Consider the following 19,131-nt stretch of genomic DNA (forward strand, 5'->3'; position numbering starts at 1 on the left):
TGCCACCTACAGAGGGAGCTCCCACTTCCCCTCTTTTTCCATCTCTCAACTTTCCTTCCACTGTTCCTATCCTACATTCATCTTGCATCAGTTTTTATGCTCAGATTCCCCTTTGCAGACTGATTCAATTACAAAACACCCTAAGAAAATATTTTCCCCAGGGCTAGAGAGGTGAACAGCACAAGCAGTTGGAGCCAGGAGCAGCAGAGGGGAAAAGGAGCAAGTTCAATCCTTTTCTGCACCAAGCAGCTGCTGTTAAATCTAACTGCATGTGAAACCACAATCTGATCCCTGATTTTCAGGTTTCTTTAAGAAAGGAGCATGTATAGGTCAATTTATATTGGATCTGATTTGGTCTACCATGTCTTTGTTTTTTCCAAAATTCATCAGTAGGAAGACAAAACTATCTCTAACAATTTTTAACGACACTAACAGATTTTTGATGACACTAACAGGTTTCAGCAGATCATCCCTCTTAAATGTTTTGGGACAGACTAACGGGACATGAAATTTTAAGTCCAGTGGTGATCCGTAACTCTACACACTTAAAAAAAATTTTTGTAGGTTAGCAAACACTTAAAACTGTGAGCTATAAAGATTCAAGAACATCTCAAACTGTGAAATTAAAATAATTCCAATGCACAGGACAAAAAGCATGTAAGCACCAAAATATACCGCAATAAGAACACATGTGCAGAATATGTCAAATACTAACAAATGAACCACTTATCTGACAGTTCACATCAGCAGAGATCTCAAGTAACAAAAGTAGAATCCTTTCCAAAATTATACACTGTTCTCTTCCAGCTTTAAAGTGATTTCCTTCAGCAGTCTTTGCTCCATAATAAAAAGAGTACAAGGACCTGATATCCCCTTACCTCAAAAATCTCAAAACCAGCAATGTCAAGGATTCCAATGAAGGATGCACCCTGTCGCTTGGTCTTATCCAATGCCTTGTTGATACGCATAACCAGCCACCGGAACATACGTTCATACGTGGCTTTAGCCAGTGCTTCAATGGCAAAGTCAGCCTAAAGAGAAAAGGCAAAGATCAAGAGTTAGGTTAGAATCTAAAGAAAGGCACAGATTACACAGTTTTGGCATCTAATGGCCCAACTGCAGTCTGATTTTCCCTCTACCACCAAACTCAACGAACAAGGCTAATTTCAAAAGTTATTCCCGCTGAAAAGTAGTGCAATACTCCACAAACAAGAGCAAAGAACCTGTCTTACTAAATTAGTGTGTCAAAGCCAAATTTCAGGATCCTGCCTGCTGGAGAAAGCAATGCCTGGTATTCAAGAAAAAAATCATGCCCAGTGACCTCCACAGACTATAGTAACACAGCATGTTTCACAGGCCTAAAGAAAAGCGTTTAAATTCTTCTGTAATTTTGGATTTGTGAAGCCAAATCCCTCCCTCCCATGCCACTACCCTACCTGGGACTGACAAAAAAGTACTATGTGTAGCAAGAAATTAAATATCAAAATGGAAAGGCAGAATGGAAAAGCAGCCCGTGACTATTTCTAGACTTCACTCTCTTCCTAAACCCTTCCATGCTATGGGGGCATGTTTATTCGCACTGAGAACAAGGACGTGTTAATAAAGAAGCTGTGCAGCGAGTACCCACAGGGGCTTTGCCCCATTCAGGATCCTACTAGCTCCTAGGTCAGGTTTCAATTAGGGCACAACCTGATTCAAGAGTGTTACAAAATTTCAAGGCTGAGCAGCAAATTCTTCCACCCTAGTAACTGACCTACTCAAAAATAGTGCTCTTTGTATTATAGCAGCTTGAAAATGTCACCCGTGGATCCAGCACTGAAGGATCTTACTCCCTTGGGACAGCCAGTTGCCAAAATTAGGGAAATTACATTCTCTTGCAATATGCACGCTACAGTATTCAAGTGTGGTTGCCATACATTGCAGTCATAAAGATGGTTATTAAATGCTACAAAACCCTCTAATACATTTATTAGCTTTGTGGCGGCAAGATAAAAGACTAAAGTACTTGTTCAATTTTACAAAATGCTTACCTGCTCTTTGGTCTGAGCTTTCTGGACATAATCTCGCCCAACTTTGATGCGAGGAGTCAGGATACCTCTAGTGAAATCCGTCACATTGATACCCAAGAGGTGAGACACTTTCTGAGCAGCTAAAGATGGTAAAAGGAAACAACAAAGAGATTAATGTTCATTTTTCTCACAGAAGGCAAAAGAAAAAGAAAAACATTCCTGCAACTGCCTTCCCAAAAGTCACAAAACAGCTTATAAAGATATTAAATGAAGAACAGGTTGATGAGACAAAGATATCTTCAAAACCAAAAAATCCCCCAAAACCCTCTTGCAACGCATACTACAGGTTATTGAGAAGCCACGAAATTAAATTTAAAAGAACACTCTCATGCAACTAAGTAATAACACAGAAGCTTTAGAAAGTTCATTGTAATTTAAAGATATGTCAAGTAATGGATTTCTGAAGCTAACTGTTCTGTCTTCAGCTACTGATTAGTCTTTGAGGCAACTCTGTATTTCAGATTCAAGATTCAAACCCCAAATGGTTTATTCTCCTCCCCAAACGTCTATTTAGAGGGTATTTTCCATCATAATAATTGCCAAAAATATAAAACCTTAAAGATAAATTAACAGCTTCTTACATTTCTGCAGTATATCGATAATGAAGGTCTAAGAGTTAAGTCTTCCAACAGATAGCTTTCTTATCACGTGAAACAGTGTAATATTTACACACGTAACAATGGGCAGTGCAATTAAAACACATACTTTACACCCACCACAAAACTACGCACCTTACTCTTACAGTCACATGTCTACCTACAGAGTCAGCAAAGAACATTCCCTGAAGCCTGATAATGTAGGTTTGCAGAAGCAATCATTCCTAGCTTGGTTAAAAGACACACACACTACATATTCCAGTAGAGTAATCTTTTTCATCTGGTCATCACATGCACTTCCTGCCTAGCCCTGTCACAGGAACACTGCCACGTTCCTGCCTATGGGTGGCTGCACATGCACGCCTGGCAACACAGCGCGTATTTCTGTGAAGGAGTACATCAGCTCCTTTGTTAAATAATTCACCGTATAGGAAAACAAGACTCCAGTATTCCCTATGTACTGTAATATATTCTGCTACTTGCAAGAAGCTTCTGTAGGCCTTTCTCTGCATTTTTCTTTATGGGGAGGGAGGAAGAAGATTGCTTACCTGTATTGTCTGGCATAGAGGCTTGGTCTGTATTACGCTCCTTCTTGAAGACTATGTTGCCAAGTTGAAGAACACCTGAGATAACCTTCAGGAGACCTTTTAAAATAATAATTACAGCTTAGTGTCAGACATCACGAAAAGCCCTGATACATCACAGTCACCTTTCCTGACATGGCTAAGAGGCCCTTCTCAACATCCCAAAGATCTTTATGGAATCTGGAAAAACAACACACAGGTAATTCCTCTATATGACTCCCATTCAGGACACAGGACTTGCCCTGTCCCTCCTATGCAAACTACACAGCCTGGCAATTTACCTGTTCTCAACATTGTTACAGTGAAGTGGGAGACAGGACTGAACGTAACGTGCCACCCTACAACATATATATTTTCTGATAAAAAGTTTGTTCTCTGTTAGAGGGCCAAAATTCACTCAATGAATTCAATATTCAAATTTCCTCAATGACTACTATTTAACACAGGAAAGAGACAGTTATTAAGAGTACAAACCAATTAAGAGAAGGAAGATTTTGTCCCTTAAACCCTGTACCACTTTCAGCTCCCTGACCAAAGTCTGTAGTCCATACAGACATATAATGTATGAAGGGCAGCAGGATGTGGGCGAAAGTGCCTGCACCGTAACTGTTACTAATTACATGCTGAAGCACCCCACCCATTGCTAATGGTATATTCATACTCTTTGAATGGTGCACGTAATAAGAGCAGCATCAGACACTAGGACAGGAATGACATTTTTCAATGCCATTGCATCAATACAGTTTTCACTGTGTATCAATCAAAGCTCACTGCGTAAGAGCTTCTAGTACCCTTGAGTAAAGGAAACTGCAAATGCAAAGGGAATCTTGTACCGAAGTTATTTCATTCCCTAGTTTCTACCTGTTGTGCTGGTTTTAGCTGGGATGCAGTTAATTTTCTTCATAGTAGCTAGTATGGGCTATGTTTTGGATTTGTGGTGAAAGCAGTGTTGATAACACTGCTGAGCAGAGCTCACACAGAGCCAAGGCCTTTTCTGCCTCTCACCCCACCCCACCAGTGAGCATGGGGGTGCACAAGATGTTGTGAGGGGACACAGCTGGGACAGCTGATGCCAGCTGACCAAAGGGATATTCCATACCACGACATCATGCTCAGCATATAAAGCTGGGGGAAAAAGAAGGAAAGGAGGGACATTTGGAGTTAGGGCATTTGTCTTCCCAAGTGACCACTAGGCATGACGGAGCCCGGCTTTCCTGCAGATGGCTGAATACCCACCTGTCAATGGGCAGTGATGAATTAATTCCTTATTTTCTTGCTTGTGCACACAGCTTTTGCTTACTTAAACTGTCTTTATCTCAACCCATGAATATTGTCACTTTTACCCTTCTGATTTTCCCTCCATTCCACTGGGGGCAGGCAATGCAGAGAAGTGAGCAAGTGGTTATGTGATGCTTAGCTGCCAGCAGAGGTTAAATCATGACACTTGCAGAAACATTTATTTTAAAACAACATCTTTGATAGCAGAGTGAACAAAGGCTCTATATATGCTACATGAGGACTAACAGAAAAGAAACACGTAAGTTCCTAGTGGCATGTTATGAAATCCAGTGGTTTGGTAGCTGAATCTGGAATCCTGATAATTGGATAGACAGCTAACTTGTATGTTGTCTCAAATTAAGATAGTCAGCTTTTAGACTTTACATCAAAACTAAGTAAACCTACCATCCAGCCAGCTACTGTATGTAATTATTCTGAAGGGCCTATAAGGAACATGAATGCCCTTCACACTTCAAACAGCAAATGCAAAACACTAAAGCTATCTTTGCTGTAGTGGCTGGAACCAATTTATCATCTATGTGACAGCAAAGATATGCCCTAGAGCATACATTAAAAACTCAACTCAAAAACCTGAGCACAGAAGGACATCCTGACAATAAATTATGCTGCTAATTCTTTTATTCGGTTTAGGCAAATTTCTCTTCACCTCTATACAGCAGTTTCAGTCTCAGATGATTCAGGATATCAAGAAGTATATTAAACTGCGGATGACAACAGCATGGATTTATAGCAGTCTGGACCGGGAAGAGCAATAGGTAAGGCACAGGCACATATTCCCTACAGCCTCAGGGCTGCAGCTTCCATCAGAGGAGGTGATGACCTCAAATCACCACAGATGCCTGCTTCAGTGTAGAGAAAAAACAGTCCTAGTTTTATGAGACCTTACACATTTAGAAACCGAGATTTTGCGAAAATACTGGTTCCCAATCACTGAAGCAGATCATGAATGAGACAGCACAGAGCTCTGGTGAATACATATCACTGCACTTTGTGCTGGCTGTATGCAATTCTAGCTTCACTTTCATGGTACTGTGCTCCCAGAATCAGACAATATTAATTTCTGATCAGCAGTTCAGTGTTAAGCTGGAAAGAAAGGCACTATGACCAGGCCATTCTCAAAGTACTAATCCAGCAGTGGTTGGATTAGATACTTTAAAGCCACTGCTTAGGGATAGGGGGTGCACACAAGCCATGCATTGCACAAGAGAATGAGAGGATTCTTGTATCTTGGATATGTTATTCATAAACTGGATATACAGCCCTCATATTGGAAACAAAAACAGCAAGCAGAAGCATGTTTTCATTAGCTGCTTGACTTGTAACCTTAACTGTATAAACTGAAACTGTGCTGGTAGATCCTGAGGTGGGTCACTCCAAAGCTACTAAGTTTACTGTTCATTTGGGGAGGTGCAGCATGGGAATGGACACCAGGCAAAACAAAACCAACAAAAAACCCAAAACAAATAAACAAAAAAGAACCCCAGAACAAAAAAGCTTTAGAGATGTATGATCTCTTCCCTCTGTCATTTCCTTGCATTTTCAAGCCCTTCATAGGATTCATACCTATCTGCTCCTCATCTGGGATGCCCATGATCTTCATTGCCTCCATGGTCTCCTGAAACATATCTTTGTCTTGCTGACCCGGGATTGTAACATGCCCATTGGAAAGGAAGCGGTATTTGTTGTAAGGCTCCAGTAGCAGATCAGCTTAGGAAAGAATTGAGAAAGAAGTTACTATAGATTTTTTTTTTTTTTTTTTTTTTTTTTTACTAGACAAACTACCACCAAGACCAAATTTCTGACTTGCATATGCTAGCAGGTGCTATATGAATTTAAGATTAAGCCCAGTTTTACCACAGGCTGAATATTTAATGTATTTTAGACAAACTTGGAGGTTTTCTGCCTTATTTCTTTTTATTCCCTCCTCTGGACTACTCTACCAAAGCAATGTCAATCATCATTATGCCCTAAGTCTGTAAGAAGCAGGGATTAACTCAGAAGTAAATTTGCCTTTAATTTCAGGCAACTCATTTGTTTCAAGTCAGGTGAAAGTTAATACATAGGTCTTGAAACTGCAGCAACTATGAGAAAAGTCCTGTCCTTCTGTCCTTCCCCCAGATCAAATCTGCAGCTCTTCCACACCATGGATTCTAATTACTAGGCTGAAGTATTAAAGCTAGGTGCAGTAGGATCCTAGACTTCTAGAGCTGCTTAGGTGCTAGCAGCTTTGCTCAATTCAGTTAAACAGTGAGTACATCGCAGTAGGACCCTTCCTGCGCTAAAAAAAGTTTACATAATGCAAGACAAGACTAAACAAGGGACAGTAATTTAGATAAGGAAGGGTGTAGAGTCATTGCTGGCAAGGAGACAAGTGCAGGAAGGAACCAGAGAAGGAAGTTTTCAGAAACAGAGAAGTGCAGGGGGAGGGCAGAGGGAAGTATGACTGTGTAAAAGAAGTGAAGTAGGGGTGACCGTATCTAAAAGGCAGAGACAAGACACTGTGAAGGAACAGGTCCTAGCCTACAAGTGTTTTGGACCCTCTGTCATTGCGATGAGGGAACCCCATAACCACAACAAAGTCACACTTACTCTTCAAATGCTCCCCAGCCCCAGATAGCAGGTAGTAAAAGATGTGGAAGGTTCTCTCCTCTTTGGCTTGACGAATTGCACGTGACTTCTCCAGCAGATCTGCAGAGAGTCAAGGCATATGGCAGGGCGTACAAATCACCTCTTATTCCATGGCAGGAGAAAAATCTCCTGATGTACTACTACCTGATGTTGTTCTTGTGCCGTTAACAGGGGTATTGATATAGCAATCATTACCAGTCAACAACCCACTGAGCTTCAGGTCTCAGTTCTGCCAGCCTCCGAACCATGGCTATGATAAGAGAGACTTAACTGATGAAAAAAAAACAAAAACAGTGGCCATCCATCCCCTATTTGCCTTGGGCAGAAGTGAGAACAGCTTACAAAATTCCAAAGCTATTCATCTTATCGTAGTTTATGCTTCCATTTCAGCCTCCTGAAGTTAGAATTCATTCATTCAGAAACGGTTTCCATCACGATGAAAAGATCACAAAATACTATATGAAGAAACAGGAGAATGCAACAGTAATCTTGCTAAGTGCTTCCTACCATTTTCTCAATGTGACAGTCAACTGCGAGCAGACTACGAGTACCATTACCGCCACTTCTATAGCCTTTAACTTCTCCTTTTAAGTGGTTACAGAAAGGATACAGGTCTCAATATTAGCTCCGACAATGTAGCCGTTGACATCAAAGTTGATTCTGATGAATTTGCCCTAAGAGGAAGATAATAGCATTAAAATTAGCATTCAGTGGTTAACAGCAGTAAGCAGCAAAGGTAACCTTCTCTATTTAATTCAGGAAATTCAGAACAGGTCAGACAAGTTTTAGGCAAAACATAAGGTCAGCCAATAGGCAATGCCTACTGATCACACCAGCGATTTAACAAACAAGGCACCGCTTTCAGACATTTCTGACATTCAGAGAGCCTATAATTCAAATTCATTAAGTTTCAACTTAGATTTCCCATAACCAAGGTCCCTTCAGTTTCATGTGCTATATGACCTAAACAGCTCCATCTTCCTCAATGTCAGCTTCAACCATTTTCATTTAGTTTCAGCTCTAGGTCCCTCATCTGCCCCTCAGACACTGTCTGTTGCTCTCCAAAGCAATCAAAACAAGGACCAGTATTTGCTCTCCAGGATAAAACTGACTGTAATAAACTTACACAAAAAATTGGTATAGATGATCCTTGTGCAGAGTCAGGTTCATTCATTCCAGAGACCTATCAGGCCTATTCTGGGTAATTCATTGAATGAAACTCACTTCCCAGATTAACGTGAAGGAAGTCACTTGCAGACAGTTGTCCTACCCCTGACATCAATTCACCCAGAAGTAGACTACGTCTTCCCTCTAGGAACTGGAGAATACTGGCACCCATGTCAGATAACAATACTCACAAATCTTGAGGAGTTGTCATTCTTCACCGTCTTGGCATTTCCAAAGGCCTCCAGGATTGGATTAGCCTGGAGCAACTGTCTCTCCAGTTCTCCCTAGAGAGAAATCATAAATTAATAAAAGTAGATAGCAGTTCACTGCATTAACCCTTGGGTCAAACCAGCGCTGAAGTTTCAATTCACACTAGCTTAGCATCTGTTGTAGAGAAGCCATATTAAATCTTTGGAGATGATACCTTAAACCTTCAAAGGAGACTCATTAGTTATCTGGGTAAAACAGAAACATTCACAAATATTCCTTGTTCCCTTCCTCAACACAACGGCATCCCAGTGCTCCCTTTCCATTAACAAGCCGCCCTTCAAAGCCACTTTGTGTAACACCTCACAGACTTCCCAGGATCAAAGCGAAACACCGTACCATCCAAGATCAGGCCCTCATCCCAGAAGTGTCTTGCCATCTAGGCTGGAGGAGTGAGGAAAACCCTGTCTTGCTACTGCAAAACAGTCCTGAACTCTGCTAGTAGTAGGTTAAGAAGTTAGTCTGAAAAGGTCTAATTTTTTTTTTAGAAAAAAAAAAAAAAAAAACAACCACAAACAAGAAGCCTGCACTAAGAGCCGACATCTTCCAAAATACAAACAAGCAAAAAACTCCTTTGTAAGAAGGCACACACACACACAAGAAGGGGAATTAGTGGTATCCCACAAACTGCATGATCGCTTGCATTCTGCTGCTATATTCGCACACTCCTCCCCTTAAGGAACATAAAATGCTGGAGCTGTAGAAAAAGAAAATTCAGAACCTTTACCCCTGTCAAGTACTAGACCACTAGAGCATATACACCTTTCCCTGCAGGCTCTAGATATATCCCTGGCTGTTTTTAAAAATTACTTGTCCTCTGTGCTAAAAGCATGAAGTTCTATATATTTCAAGATTGCCTAAAAATCTTCTAGAGACAGAAAATGACAGTTTATATTAATGTTTCTCTTTTTATCAGTTATCAGCAAGTACTCAAGGCTTCCTGTGCATAATGGATGGAAATGAAGTTAGATTCGCAAGAACTGGAATTTATGGGCCAATTATTTAAGGGTATTTCTAAAGGAAAATTGTTCCCATTTATTCTCAAAGTGCATTATAAAACAGATTAGTCCTTACACAACCTCTCTAAAAATACATGCAATAAAAAAATATATACGAAGAGGAAGATACATGAGAAATGTACAAAGAACTACAAATTTTATTTCTTACTTCCACAATGACCTCAGTTCATGCTTGCGAAGAGCAAGGCCAAACAAGACCCTCAGGACCTGCAGAACCACACATACACAGAAGGGGCAGCTTCTGCAAACACTTCCATTCACTGACAAGTATATATAACAAGGAGGGTAGCCCTGGGAAGGGAACCTGAGGTGGGACATCTGCGCTCTCACAACAGACCCAGTGTATGGTTTTGTAAGGAGAAAACCTTGAAAACTAGGGTTTAGTCCTTGAAACTGTGTGGCAGTCACATTTCTCCTCCCTTCTGGCACGTGTAATGAAGTTGGGACACTCTTCCCTCATCCCATTTCTCCTCCCCATCCTGCAGTGAGGTCCTAGGCCTTTGTGTTACTATGCAGGTGAGAGATGCAAGCAACATAACATTTCAACCCAACTATGAAACAAAATGCCCATTTTTTCCCCTAAACAGAAGTCAAGTTTAGACATAAAATCTATTCTAATTTTTTGGCTAAAGATAAAACTAAGGTCATGCTTAGCTACACAAAGATCAAAAGTTGACAGAAACCCATACTGTAGACCCTCCTGTTATTTAGTACCTCAGGAAAAAAAGTGTCATTAGTGTCAAGTAGGTGTTGGTAAACTGTGGTTTAGTGGTGATTAGGTCTCTTGAACCAGCAAGGTAGCAATATGCATAGAGAATGCCAGCTCAGGCTCACAGCAGTATAAAGCTGTGAGGAAAAGAAAATGCTTAAGAGCTGGTCAAGTCGGCTAGCCTTCATGACTTGCCTTAGCACCATAATACAGTGGGAAGATCAAGTTCTCAGAATGCCGTGGCAATGGCACGTAAGATTAAGTGGCTGCGATTACTGCAATGCATTCACTCCTCACTGTTCGCTGTCTTTTTTTTAAAAAAAGACCATCCCATTATCTTCAAAATTGTAAAGACTTTTTTTGCTTGGCGCTGTTTGGTTTATTTTTACCTTAAATTTTGATCACCTTTCACTGAAGGAAGATACTTCATTATTATTATACAATGGGTAATTCTGCAAAGCAAAACCAGTACAACACAGAGCTGTTCATCACAAGCTTTCTAGAAATTCTAAGGTTCCTATCATCAAGACGCTGCCAATTTTCTGACACCTGTAATTGCCATTCCTTGACCTGAAACAAATTTGTTTAATACTTGGCATGCATTTGAAGTATGTACAATATTCCTCATCAAAACAGAAGCAGCAGACACTGGATCTGTTAGCCTGTGGTTAGACAGTGCAATTCAGTACACTCTCTTTATAGTCCTCTGAAGTTACACCAATTTAAAGCAACAAAAATCCTTGATATCTACCTTGTATGCTGCATTTTTTTGCATCTCATATGCTTTTTGGAATGATTTCTACACAATGTAGAACTTCTGCCAGCCATTTATTCTTCAGGAAGTATGGAGAAAGGCACCTAGAAATCACAGCTAGCTTTCACAGCATGCAATTTAAAAAACTAAAAGATGGGGGAGGCTGTTTGGTGGTTTTGTTTGTTTTGGTGGGGCTTGTTGTTTTGGTTTTTTTACACTTTAGAGATTTACTTTTGCATTCTCTGCAGTTATGTGAGAGATTCTTCGATAACTGAATCCCAACAACAGTGGGTTGGATGGAGAAGGGAGAAACATCGTCAGTAACATAACCTTCATCACAAATGTTTAAGCATTAGCAACTATTACCCATTAATTTCTGATTAGCTGCAAATTTTTCATCTTGAAAAAAAACTGTTACATGACTTAAATCAGTAGAGAAGAAGAGACTAAACAAGGGAAAACACCAATCTCAACTTCCATAAACAAAGTTTCATCAAATGAAGTTTATATGATTAGATTCAGTAGACCCCAAAAGCAGCTTTAATGTGCTCAGCAGTCACACCATGCAGCTAGAAGCTATTTAGCTGAATATACTAATGCACTAGGATCAGTGGAAGGTGCCATTGTCTCCAGAACAAAAGAGCTGGAGTTGAAGAATATGCTTTATAAATCTGATTTTGCTCTGATACTTGGAAAAACGGGGGCTTACATCCAAAACTCCAATAGGTGACAGTCAAGAAACCTTCATGGTAGATAAAGCACCACTACTTTCTATATTATCATTGATTAAGTTCTATGCAGAGTCTTGCAGCATAAAGGTTTGACACTATCATATTCTACCTAAAGAAGAAAATCTGCCATGATCAGCATACCTGAGATTTTCAAAAAATTTAATGCATTCATCTTCATAAACACTTATAATCTGGTTGCGAGTTCAAGGTTTGTAAGGAATTGTTGCATAGAGCACTCATTACCAATTACATTCAAAGACTCCAGTTCTAAATCCTCTCTGGTAAGGCTGGTGCTACTGTCTAGTTACAAAATCAGAGCAGAATGTGAGCTGCAGAACTTCTCAGAAGAATCGAAACTTGGGGGGCAATAAATACAGAACTTGGGCAAATCACCAACCAGTCCAATTTAGAATTGGTTTATTCTCCTAAGAAGACTGCCTGTCCTGCTTTAGTGGTTCAAATTTTGCTCAAGGATAAACAGGGGAAGAATACTTAACTCCATGGTTTTATTTTCCACACACACCAAAAAAAAAAAAAAAAAAAAAAAAAAAAAGGAGAATGTTTCTAAATAAAGCTACTGACAGACCATGGAAAAAGTCTTCATACGTCTGAAACTTTGGCACATACAAGGTTGGGGTTTTTTTGTTGGATTCCAGAAGTTACTTATTACTCTGTGTGCGCACACACACAGTATGCCTGTGTGCAGAAATGCCTTCTTATTTGTATACTCTATACACATAAGATGTCTACACGTTAAGCTACTACGGGAAAATCCTTCTGTTGTGATACAGTGGACACACTTGGCATCTGGCTTGCATTACACAGCTCACCAGTGAACATTTCCAACATGTTCAGCTCTGGCTAACAAGCTCAGCCCCAGAACACCCTGTCTGCAGGGCAGCCTTCCCCTCAACCTTCTTCACAACATGCAGCCACAACTCACTGCAATGAACACAAAGCTAGCTTTAACACCTAACTACATTTGTCTTACTAGGAACACCACACACTACATGCTTATAGTTCTAGGAAAGCCTGGTCCAGTCCTATTGCCCTGGAGGAATACTTCTGAAGTGGTATGTCTTGGAAAATTCTGCAAGAAAAATCTTAAATGCAAACTAGTATTGAGCACAGAACACAAGTATTCTTGATATTAGTCTCCAACTGAACATCCTCACAAAAAGATTACTGTGCACCACACAAAAAAAAAAATTGTGAATTGTCTATGGATTTGTTTTAGCTGCAGAAAGTGACATTGGTGTGGAGTGAAAAGCTGCTCAAAAAAAAAAAAAAATCACACAATGGGACAGAAAATGCATTCCTGGTGCAGAACGTGCAGTAAACGTGCAGCTCACCTACGAGGATACAACTGACGAATTCGGCAATAGTCCATCGGGGGAGAGGGAGGGGGAAAAAAATATAAGTGAGACATCTTTGAAGTCCTCCCACCATCACCACCACCCTTCTTTCACGTGCTGCTAACACTTGGCTGTCTTCCACCCTTTAATTTTTTCCTACAATTTCAAAGCTTTCAGCTGATGTCCACTAGCCTATCACTCCATTCTCCAGGTTTGAGACAGTATATATAATAGCCAGGCCTAATCTATAAAAGTACAGAAGAAAGGAGACAGCTCCTCCACAGAAGGATCAGTTGTAAACTGCCTGGACTGGTTATAAGCAATACATCCATGAAAAGTTCAGCATGGGTGATCCTTCATTTATAGTGTCCCTTGCCTATGCACTTGCCCATGAATCCAACAGGTTGTGGATGAGTTTATCACCACTGTAACTCCACTGAATTCAAAGGAGTTATGACTTAGAACAGTGTTCCCTGGCTTGCAATTTTTGACAAACTTGTTTCATAGTTCACTGTCCTCCTCAGATCCCTGATAGATGTTAGTATCTAGGCTTTTATTGAACAATACAGCTTTTACCGACATCAGCTAATATATATTTATTGTCCAAAGTCAGCACAGCAATAAAGCATCATTAAACCTAGGTCTTACCTGGTCTTTTTTGGACTTGTGTGAAGAAGCAACGTGAGCCAGATACTGAATGACCTTCTTGGTGTTCTCTGTTTTACCAGCTCCCGATTCACCTCTGTAAAGAAAATCTGCAATTCATTCACAAACAAGAAGTAGGGGGCCATACTCATATATCTAACCCCAAAAGGGCTACAGAGCTCCTTAACTGCACTCTGGCCATTGCGGCACCTCCCTTAAACCCAAGAAAAAACAAGTTGTACTGGCAAGCTGGTAGCAGTGTAGCTGGACTGCAGGCTAGCCCTCCGGCCGTTTGCCACCACATGCAGGTTCCATATGCATGCACACAGGAGGGAAGGCAATAAAGAACTATGCTTTCTAGTACTTGGATACAAAGCCTGCCAAATGGCTGAGGAATAACTCAGAGGCTGCTGTACAGGTAGGGGTGAAAGGTAACGAAGTGAATCCTTCAAAAGGAAACTTCCTGTGTAAGAAGAAACATACCAATTCCTTAAGCAGAACTGGGGGCCAACCAATTTTGGTGTGTCTAGAAGAGAAACTGCTGATTCAAGGGTATCTGTTACTCTGTTGGCCTTATCAGTATGAATGTACTGAAACACTGAAACAGCTGCATCAAATCTGAAGGACTTTTCCAAGCCTTTTCCATTGACAAAGCTGTATTTCTTTAGGAGTTTGAGTACAGGGACTGTTTCAAAACCTCCCTTTCTTCATCCACTTCTTAGAAAAAATATTCTGCAGAAAGGATTAAATATATATTGGAAGAAATGTAGTGGGACCTTCCTTGACTCTCCATTATTACCTGATTTACTGAGCCTACTCCCAGCACCTACAAATAAGAGTCATCCAACCAAGAATTTAAAAACACAGACTCTGACATCCAGACAAGCTGATGACTGTAAACACTCACGTGCAAAGGATGGACTGATCCTCTCGATCTAGAATAAAATTTAAAAAAGCAGTCAGACTAAGATTCTGGAATTAAACTGTGACAGAATGAAATCAACACCAAAGACAAAACCAGGAACTAGTAATCTCTGACAAGTACCTTCAGAAATATGGCCAGATAACCCCTTCTCTGACAAGAGATCCCAACCTCCCACCATATGATAAAGTATACTGGCACCATAGCAGTTTAGTTTCCTACATCCAGAAAGAACATTGTTTGCTTTACAATTTTTCCACACATCTCCCACCGACTGTTTCTTTACCACAGAGTTACAGTTTGATGTACATCTACTTGTTCTTCAGCCCCCCCCCCTCCCTGTTATATCAGGCCCATACTTACAAAAGTTATCAGCAGAGCAGTGGAAATGGAAGGGGGAGGGGGGAAGTGGAACAGAAACCATTACAAATCTTGAAGTGCCAAAACTTCACATCAAACGGAGGCTTTCACCCCCAAAACAAACACTGGCAGCTCAGTGAGATTTTTTTGTTATTTACTTTGTACACAATGGCCTTGAAAACTACAACACTGAGCAGCAGCCCAAGCCCTATACAGTTGGTCTGTTTGTGGCACCATCCCCAAGTGTATTAACACAGCAGCTGGTAACAGCAGAAACCTTTTCTTCTTCATGTTGACATACCAGTAGACGTACTAATTCCTGTGTTCAGGTCCCAGCTGTAGGTGATAATATCTTTCCAGTTACAGAACTTATTCACCCAGCTAATCCACCACTATCTTCTCCATCTTTAACCTCCTTTCAGCTTTCACCTGCGATTCCACTTCCTCATACACAGTCCTGACTAGTCCTTCCACCATGGCTTCATCCCACTGCTCCTCCACCACTTCTGTGTGAACACTCCCCTGCTGCTGTCTTGGTTTCACTTTCCATCCACTCCTCTACCCTGTGCCCCCTTCCCTCCTCCTCCCCCAGTCTGCATCCCACTCCTCCCCTACACTACCAGGAACCAGCTGGGAGCACTGGGCGAACTGAAGAGTGCCTGTGCCTACACCAGAACAACTTGTAGTCATCACAGGGGCAGTGAGACCTGTTCAGACATGGAACAGACTTGGGCACTGCAAGTCATTCAGAGGCAGTCACATGAGCTACTGGGGCACTCACAGAACAGACTGTGCCACCAAACTCAAAATTTCTAAGTTATCCATTTGGCCGTGGGTTTTTTTTGGTTTTGCTTGATTTTAACAGGGTTTTTTTGCTTAAGATCAAGACCAGAAGACTGTCAGATCATCCAATCTGAGAACCTCAGAAACACAGCAGCTAAGATTTCATCCAGTTATTGTCATTTTTTCCTTTTTTTCCATAGCACAAATTTTGTGTTGGGATGAAGTCTAATCTCCAAAGAGTGAAAAAGCAAGCCTCAAACATCCACAAGAGTATAGAATTCACGGAATTACTCTAATTATTTCAGCAATAACTTTCATCAGTATGTTTATGGATGTGACTGTCTCCATATTTTAGCTACTGGTTTATTCCTTTCTCCAGTAGCTTAGAGAAACAAAGTGCACTCAGTATTCTCCCCGTCAGAGAGTACTTAGATGATATAACTGAGTCACTATTCAAGTTGTTTTGTGCAAGATAAAGAGAATGCACTGTAATTAGGGTAGGCTTTGTAGTCAGATAGAGGTCAAGTACCTGAAAACACTTTCTATACCCTTAGACACTGCTGCTGCAAGTGAATTTAGCATTTCAGTCCCCATGATTGCCATACTCATCAAGAAAAATCTCCTATAGACTTCTCTCTTTATAACCTGAGTTTATCTAGCCTTTGGACACATGGAATAAGGAAAGCAGGTAAACCTACCAAAGTTGAGATTCTATCTTTTCTTAAATTATTCTGAAGCCAATGATGAAAATATTAGGTTCACAAGTTACAGACAGGCAACTCCTGCTCTTAAGCTTCTTTACTGGAAACTGACTGTATGCAGACGACCACAAAAAAATTAGAGGACAATCTGCTTTATTCCTGTTAATACTGTTCTCAGAAAGAGCTGATCAGCCCTGAGACTGGAAGAAAGCAAGCAGAAGAAAATCACCACTCAAATGGTTTTGATCCAGCAAATTCTTGTGTATTCAAAACTAGATACTGCAGCCTAGCACTGCATATTCATTTTTCTCCAAATGCTGAATTTTAATCATTGCCTTTAAAGATACGCATCTTTTTTGCTGAGGGACAGGCTGAGTAGATGTTAGCCAGCTCCGAAGGCCCCACCCATTCAAGGTTCCCAGTGGGTCAAGGGCTCAGCAGGGCATGCCAGCCCTCTGCATGACTGGGCACTTTGAGGGTGGATCAGGGGAATAACTAGTTACTCCTTTATGGATTGCCTAAGGAAATGTATTCTTTGGTAGCGCAACACCTGGGTGTAATTCTCTATCACAAAGCAGCTATATGAAAGGACAAAATCGTGTCTCTGAATAACACCTGACTTTTGAAAACTTGACTATAAACAAGCAGTCCACTTGTCCTAGAAAAGGTTATACACACACTCAAGGTACTACAGAGACTCTTCTAAAGAAGCCAATTCAAGAGAAAGAAAAAATAATTTAAAAAAAAAAAACAAACAAACAACTAAGAAAGGTGTTCCTTATTCCTGATAGCCAGCTCTGGTCTTAGAATTATGAGCTGGAGGTCCTCAGACAGGCAATGGAGCCCCAAGTACTTGAATAGCAGATGCCTTCCCATTCCCTCTCCTCCAGGAGAAGACGCTTATTCCAGCAAAAAGATATCAGTAAGCAGACAGATAAACCAACTGCCCAACAGAAAGAGACGATCAACATCAGGTTAATACTAAGAAGCTCTTTGGCACCGAACATTTTTTGTTTGACAGATTTTGTCATATTTAGTTGAGAAGCTCTTTTTGAGCCACGTTCCCCTGAGGCAAGGTAGCAACAGCACCCTGGAGTGACCTGAGAAAGTCCCAAACAAGCAAGCACAGGATTTTTTCCACACCTTAACACAAAGCAAGGTGTTGAAAGGTGCTCAGGCAGGAAAAGTAGCAGACAGTGTTCAAAATCCTCCCGGCACTACATTTTCCTCCCCCAACATACTTTCCTGGTGGCCTGCTACAGCTGCGTTAGTCACCTCTGCTTTAAACCAGCAGGAACGTACCTGCGAGTGCAGGCAAGTCACTGGCAGCATACAGACACTGCCATAAAAGGCAACATTCCTGTTTGCAATCCGGGGGAAATTCTTTCCCAGGACTGCAATGCAGCAGTCATTGGGATAGCTGGAATTCTTCTAATTGTATACAGGCAGACAACTCAAATAATGTGTTGAGCAACAGGAAACTGGAGCCGACCAAAGGGCCAATGAGCTAACACATACAAAAGCATAACTCTTAGATACACTTCCAATTAAGAATTGCTTTAAATGCCAATATTCATTCTCCATACAATACTGATTTGTGCCATCACAAATCAGAATTCAGTTGCCCAGACAAGAGGCCAACTCCACACACACACACCCCTTTTTTTTTTTTTAAAGAATCATTCAACATGGGCGTACTGCACAATTTCAGTCAGCACTTGCCTTTACTCCTTTGTCAGTTGTGCAAGCAACATACTCAGCAAAAGAGAATGTGCTGGGTACCATAAACTCAGTTGCTTATAATAACACAATCAAGAAACGCCTGATTAAAAGAAATCCGCATCTGCTTTTCAATCCTAAACAGAGACACTTATTAAAACCAATCCAGAATAACAACTCATTAGTTAATTATAGCAACAGTTCTGTATTTCAGACCAGCTGGCAAGGGAAGCTTTTTATCTAGGTACTTCTTTAGCTCTCATCACCATAGCATTCAAGAGACTGTAAGAAGCAGCAGCCTCAAGTACCCAGAAATTCAGGAAGTAAAACATCCTTTATATTTAAGCTATACAGCAGTGTACATATTTTTATTTTTATATATATATAATATCTCAAGATCAGTATTAATTTTAATTTTGCTATATACAATTAATTTTGCTATATAAAACCCCCATAATATCTAACTCATTCTTGACTTTCTTTAGTCCAAAAATAAAAGACTGCATTTTAGACTGCTTCCAGGACCTTCAGCATACATTAAAAACTCAATTAAACCAAAATTTGTTTTCACAAGAGAGACATCTTGTACATAAAAAGTCCTCAGGCAAATACTCTACTGCAAAACAACCAATCTGAATGAATGCTGAACTGCTGTGGTCGAATATATTGGCATAATTGATAAATTAACAGACCTCCAAACTCCTAAATTTTGTTTTTAGATGTTTTGGGACAGAAGAAGAAAAAAGGTTGGGAGGCTAGAAGAGAATGTGCAATTTAAGCTCCAGATCTCAGTTACAGAACATCCTAGCAGGCCTTTATCACC

At 40.6% G+C, this 19,131-nt stretch overlaps 1 protein-coding gene across 4 annotated transcripts in view; it reads right to left on the reverse strand.

Moving 5' to 3' along the window:
- The window catches only part of MYH9 (myosin heavy chain 9), a gene marked incomplete at its 3' end in the record, with an annotated part of 74,334 nt that overhangs the window by 27,111 nt on the left and 28,092 nt on the right, over positions 1-19,131 (reverse strand). For all 4 annotated transcript variants that reach the window (XM_080392895.1, XM_080392896.1, XM_080392897.1 and 1 more), the window contains exons 4-12: positions 14,731-14,758; positions 13,827-13,920; positions 8,535-8,627; positions 7,787-7,850; positions 7,138-7,236; positions 6,112-6,255; positions 3,214-3,309; positions 2,031-2,149; positions 879-1,031 (exon numbers count right to left, since the gene is read on the reverse strand). In XM_080392895.1, coding sequence (XP_080249021.1) covers positions 879-1,031; positions 2,031-2,149; positions 3,214-3,309; positions 6,112-6,255; positions 7,138-7,236; positions 7,787-7,850; positions 8,535-8,627; positions 13,827-13,920; positions 14,731-14,758 — 890 coding nt within the window. The remainder of the gene's footprint in view (positions 1-878; positions 1,032-2,030; positions 2,150-3,213; positions 3,310-6,111; positions 6,256-7,137; positions 7,237-7,786; positions 7,851-8,534; positions 8,628-13,826; positions 13,921-14,730; positions 14,759-19,131) is intronic.

The sequence above is a fragment of the Falco punctatus genome, assembly GCF_963210335.1.
Source record: "Falco punctatus genome assembly, chromosome: 6".
NCBI classification, from domain to species: Eukaryota; Metazoa; Chordata; class Aves; order Falconiformes; family Falconidae; genus Falco; species Falco punctatus.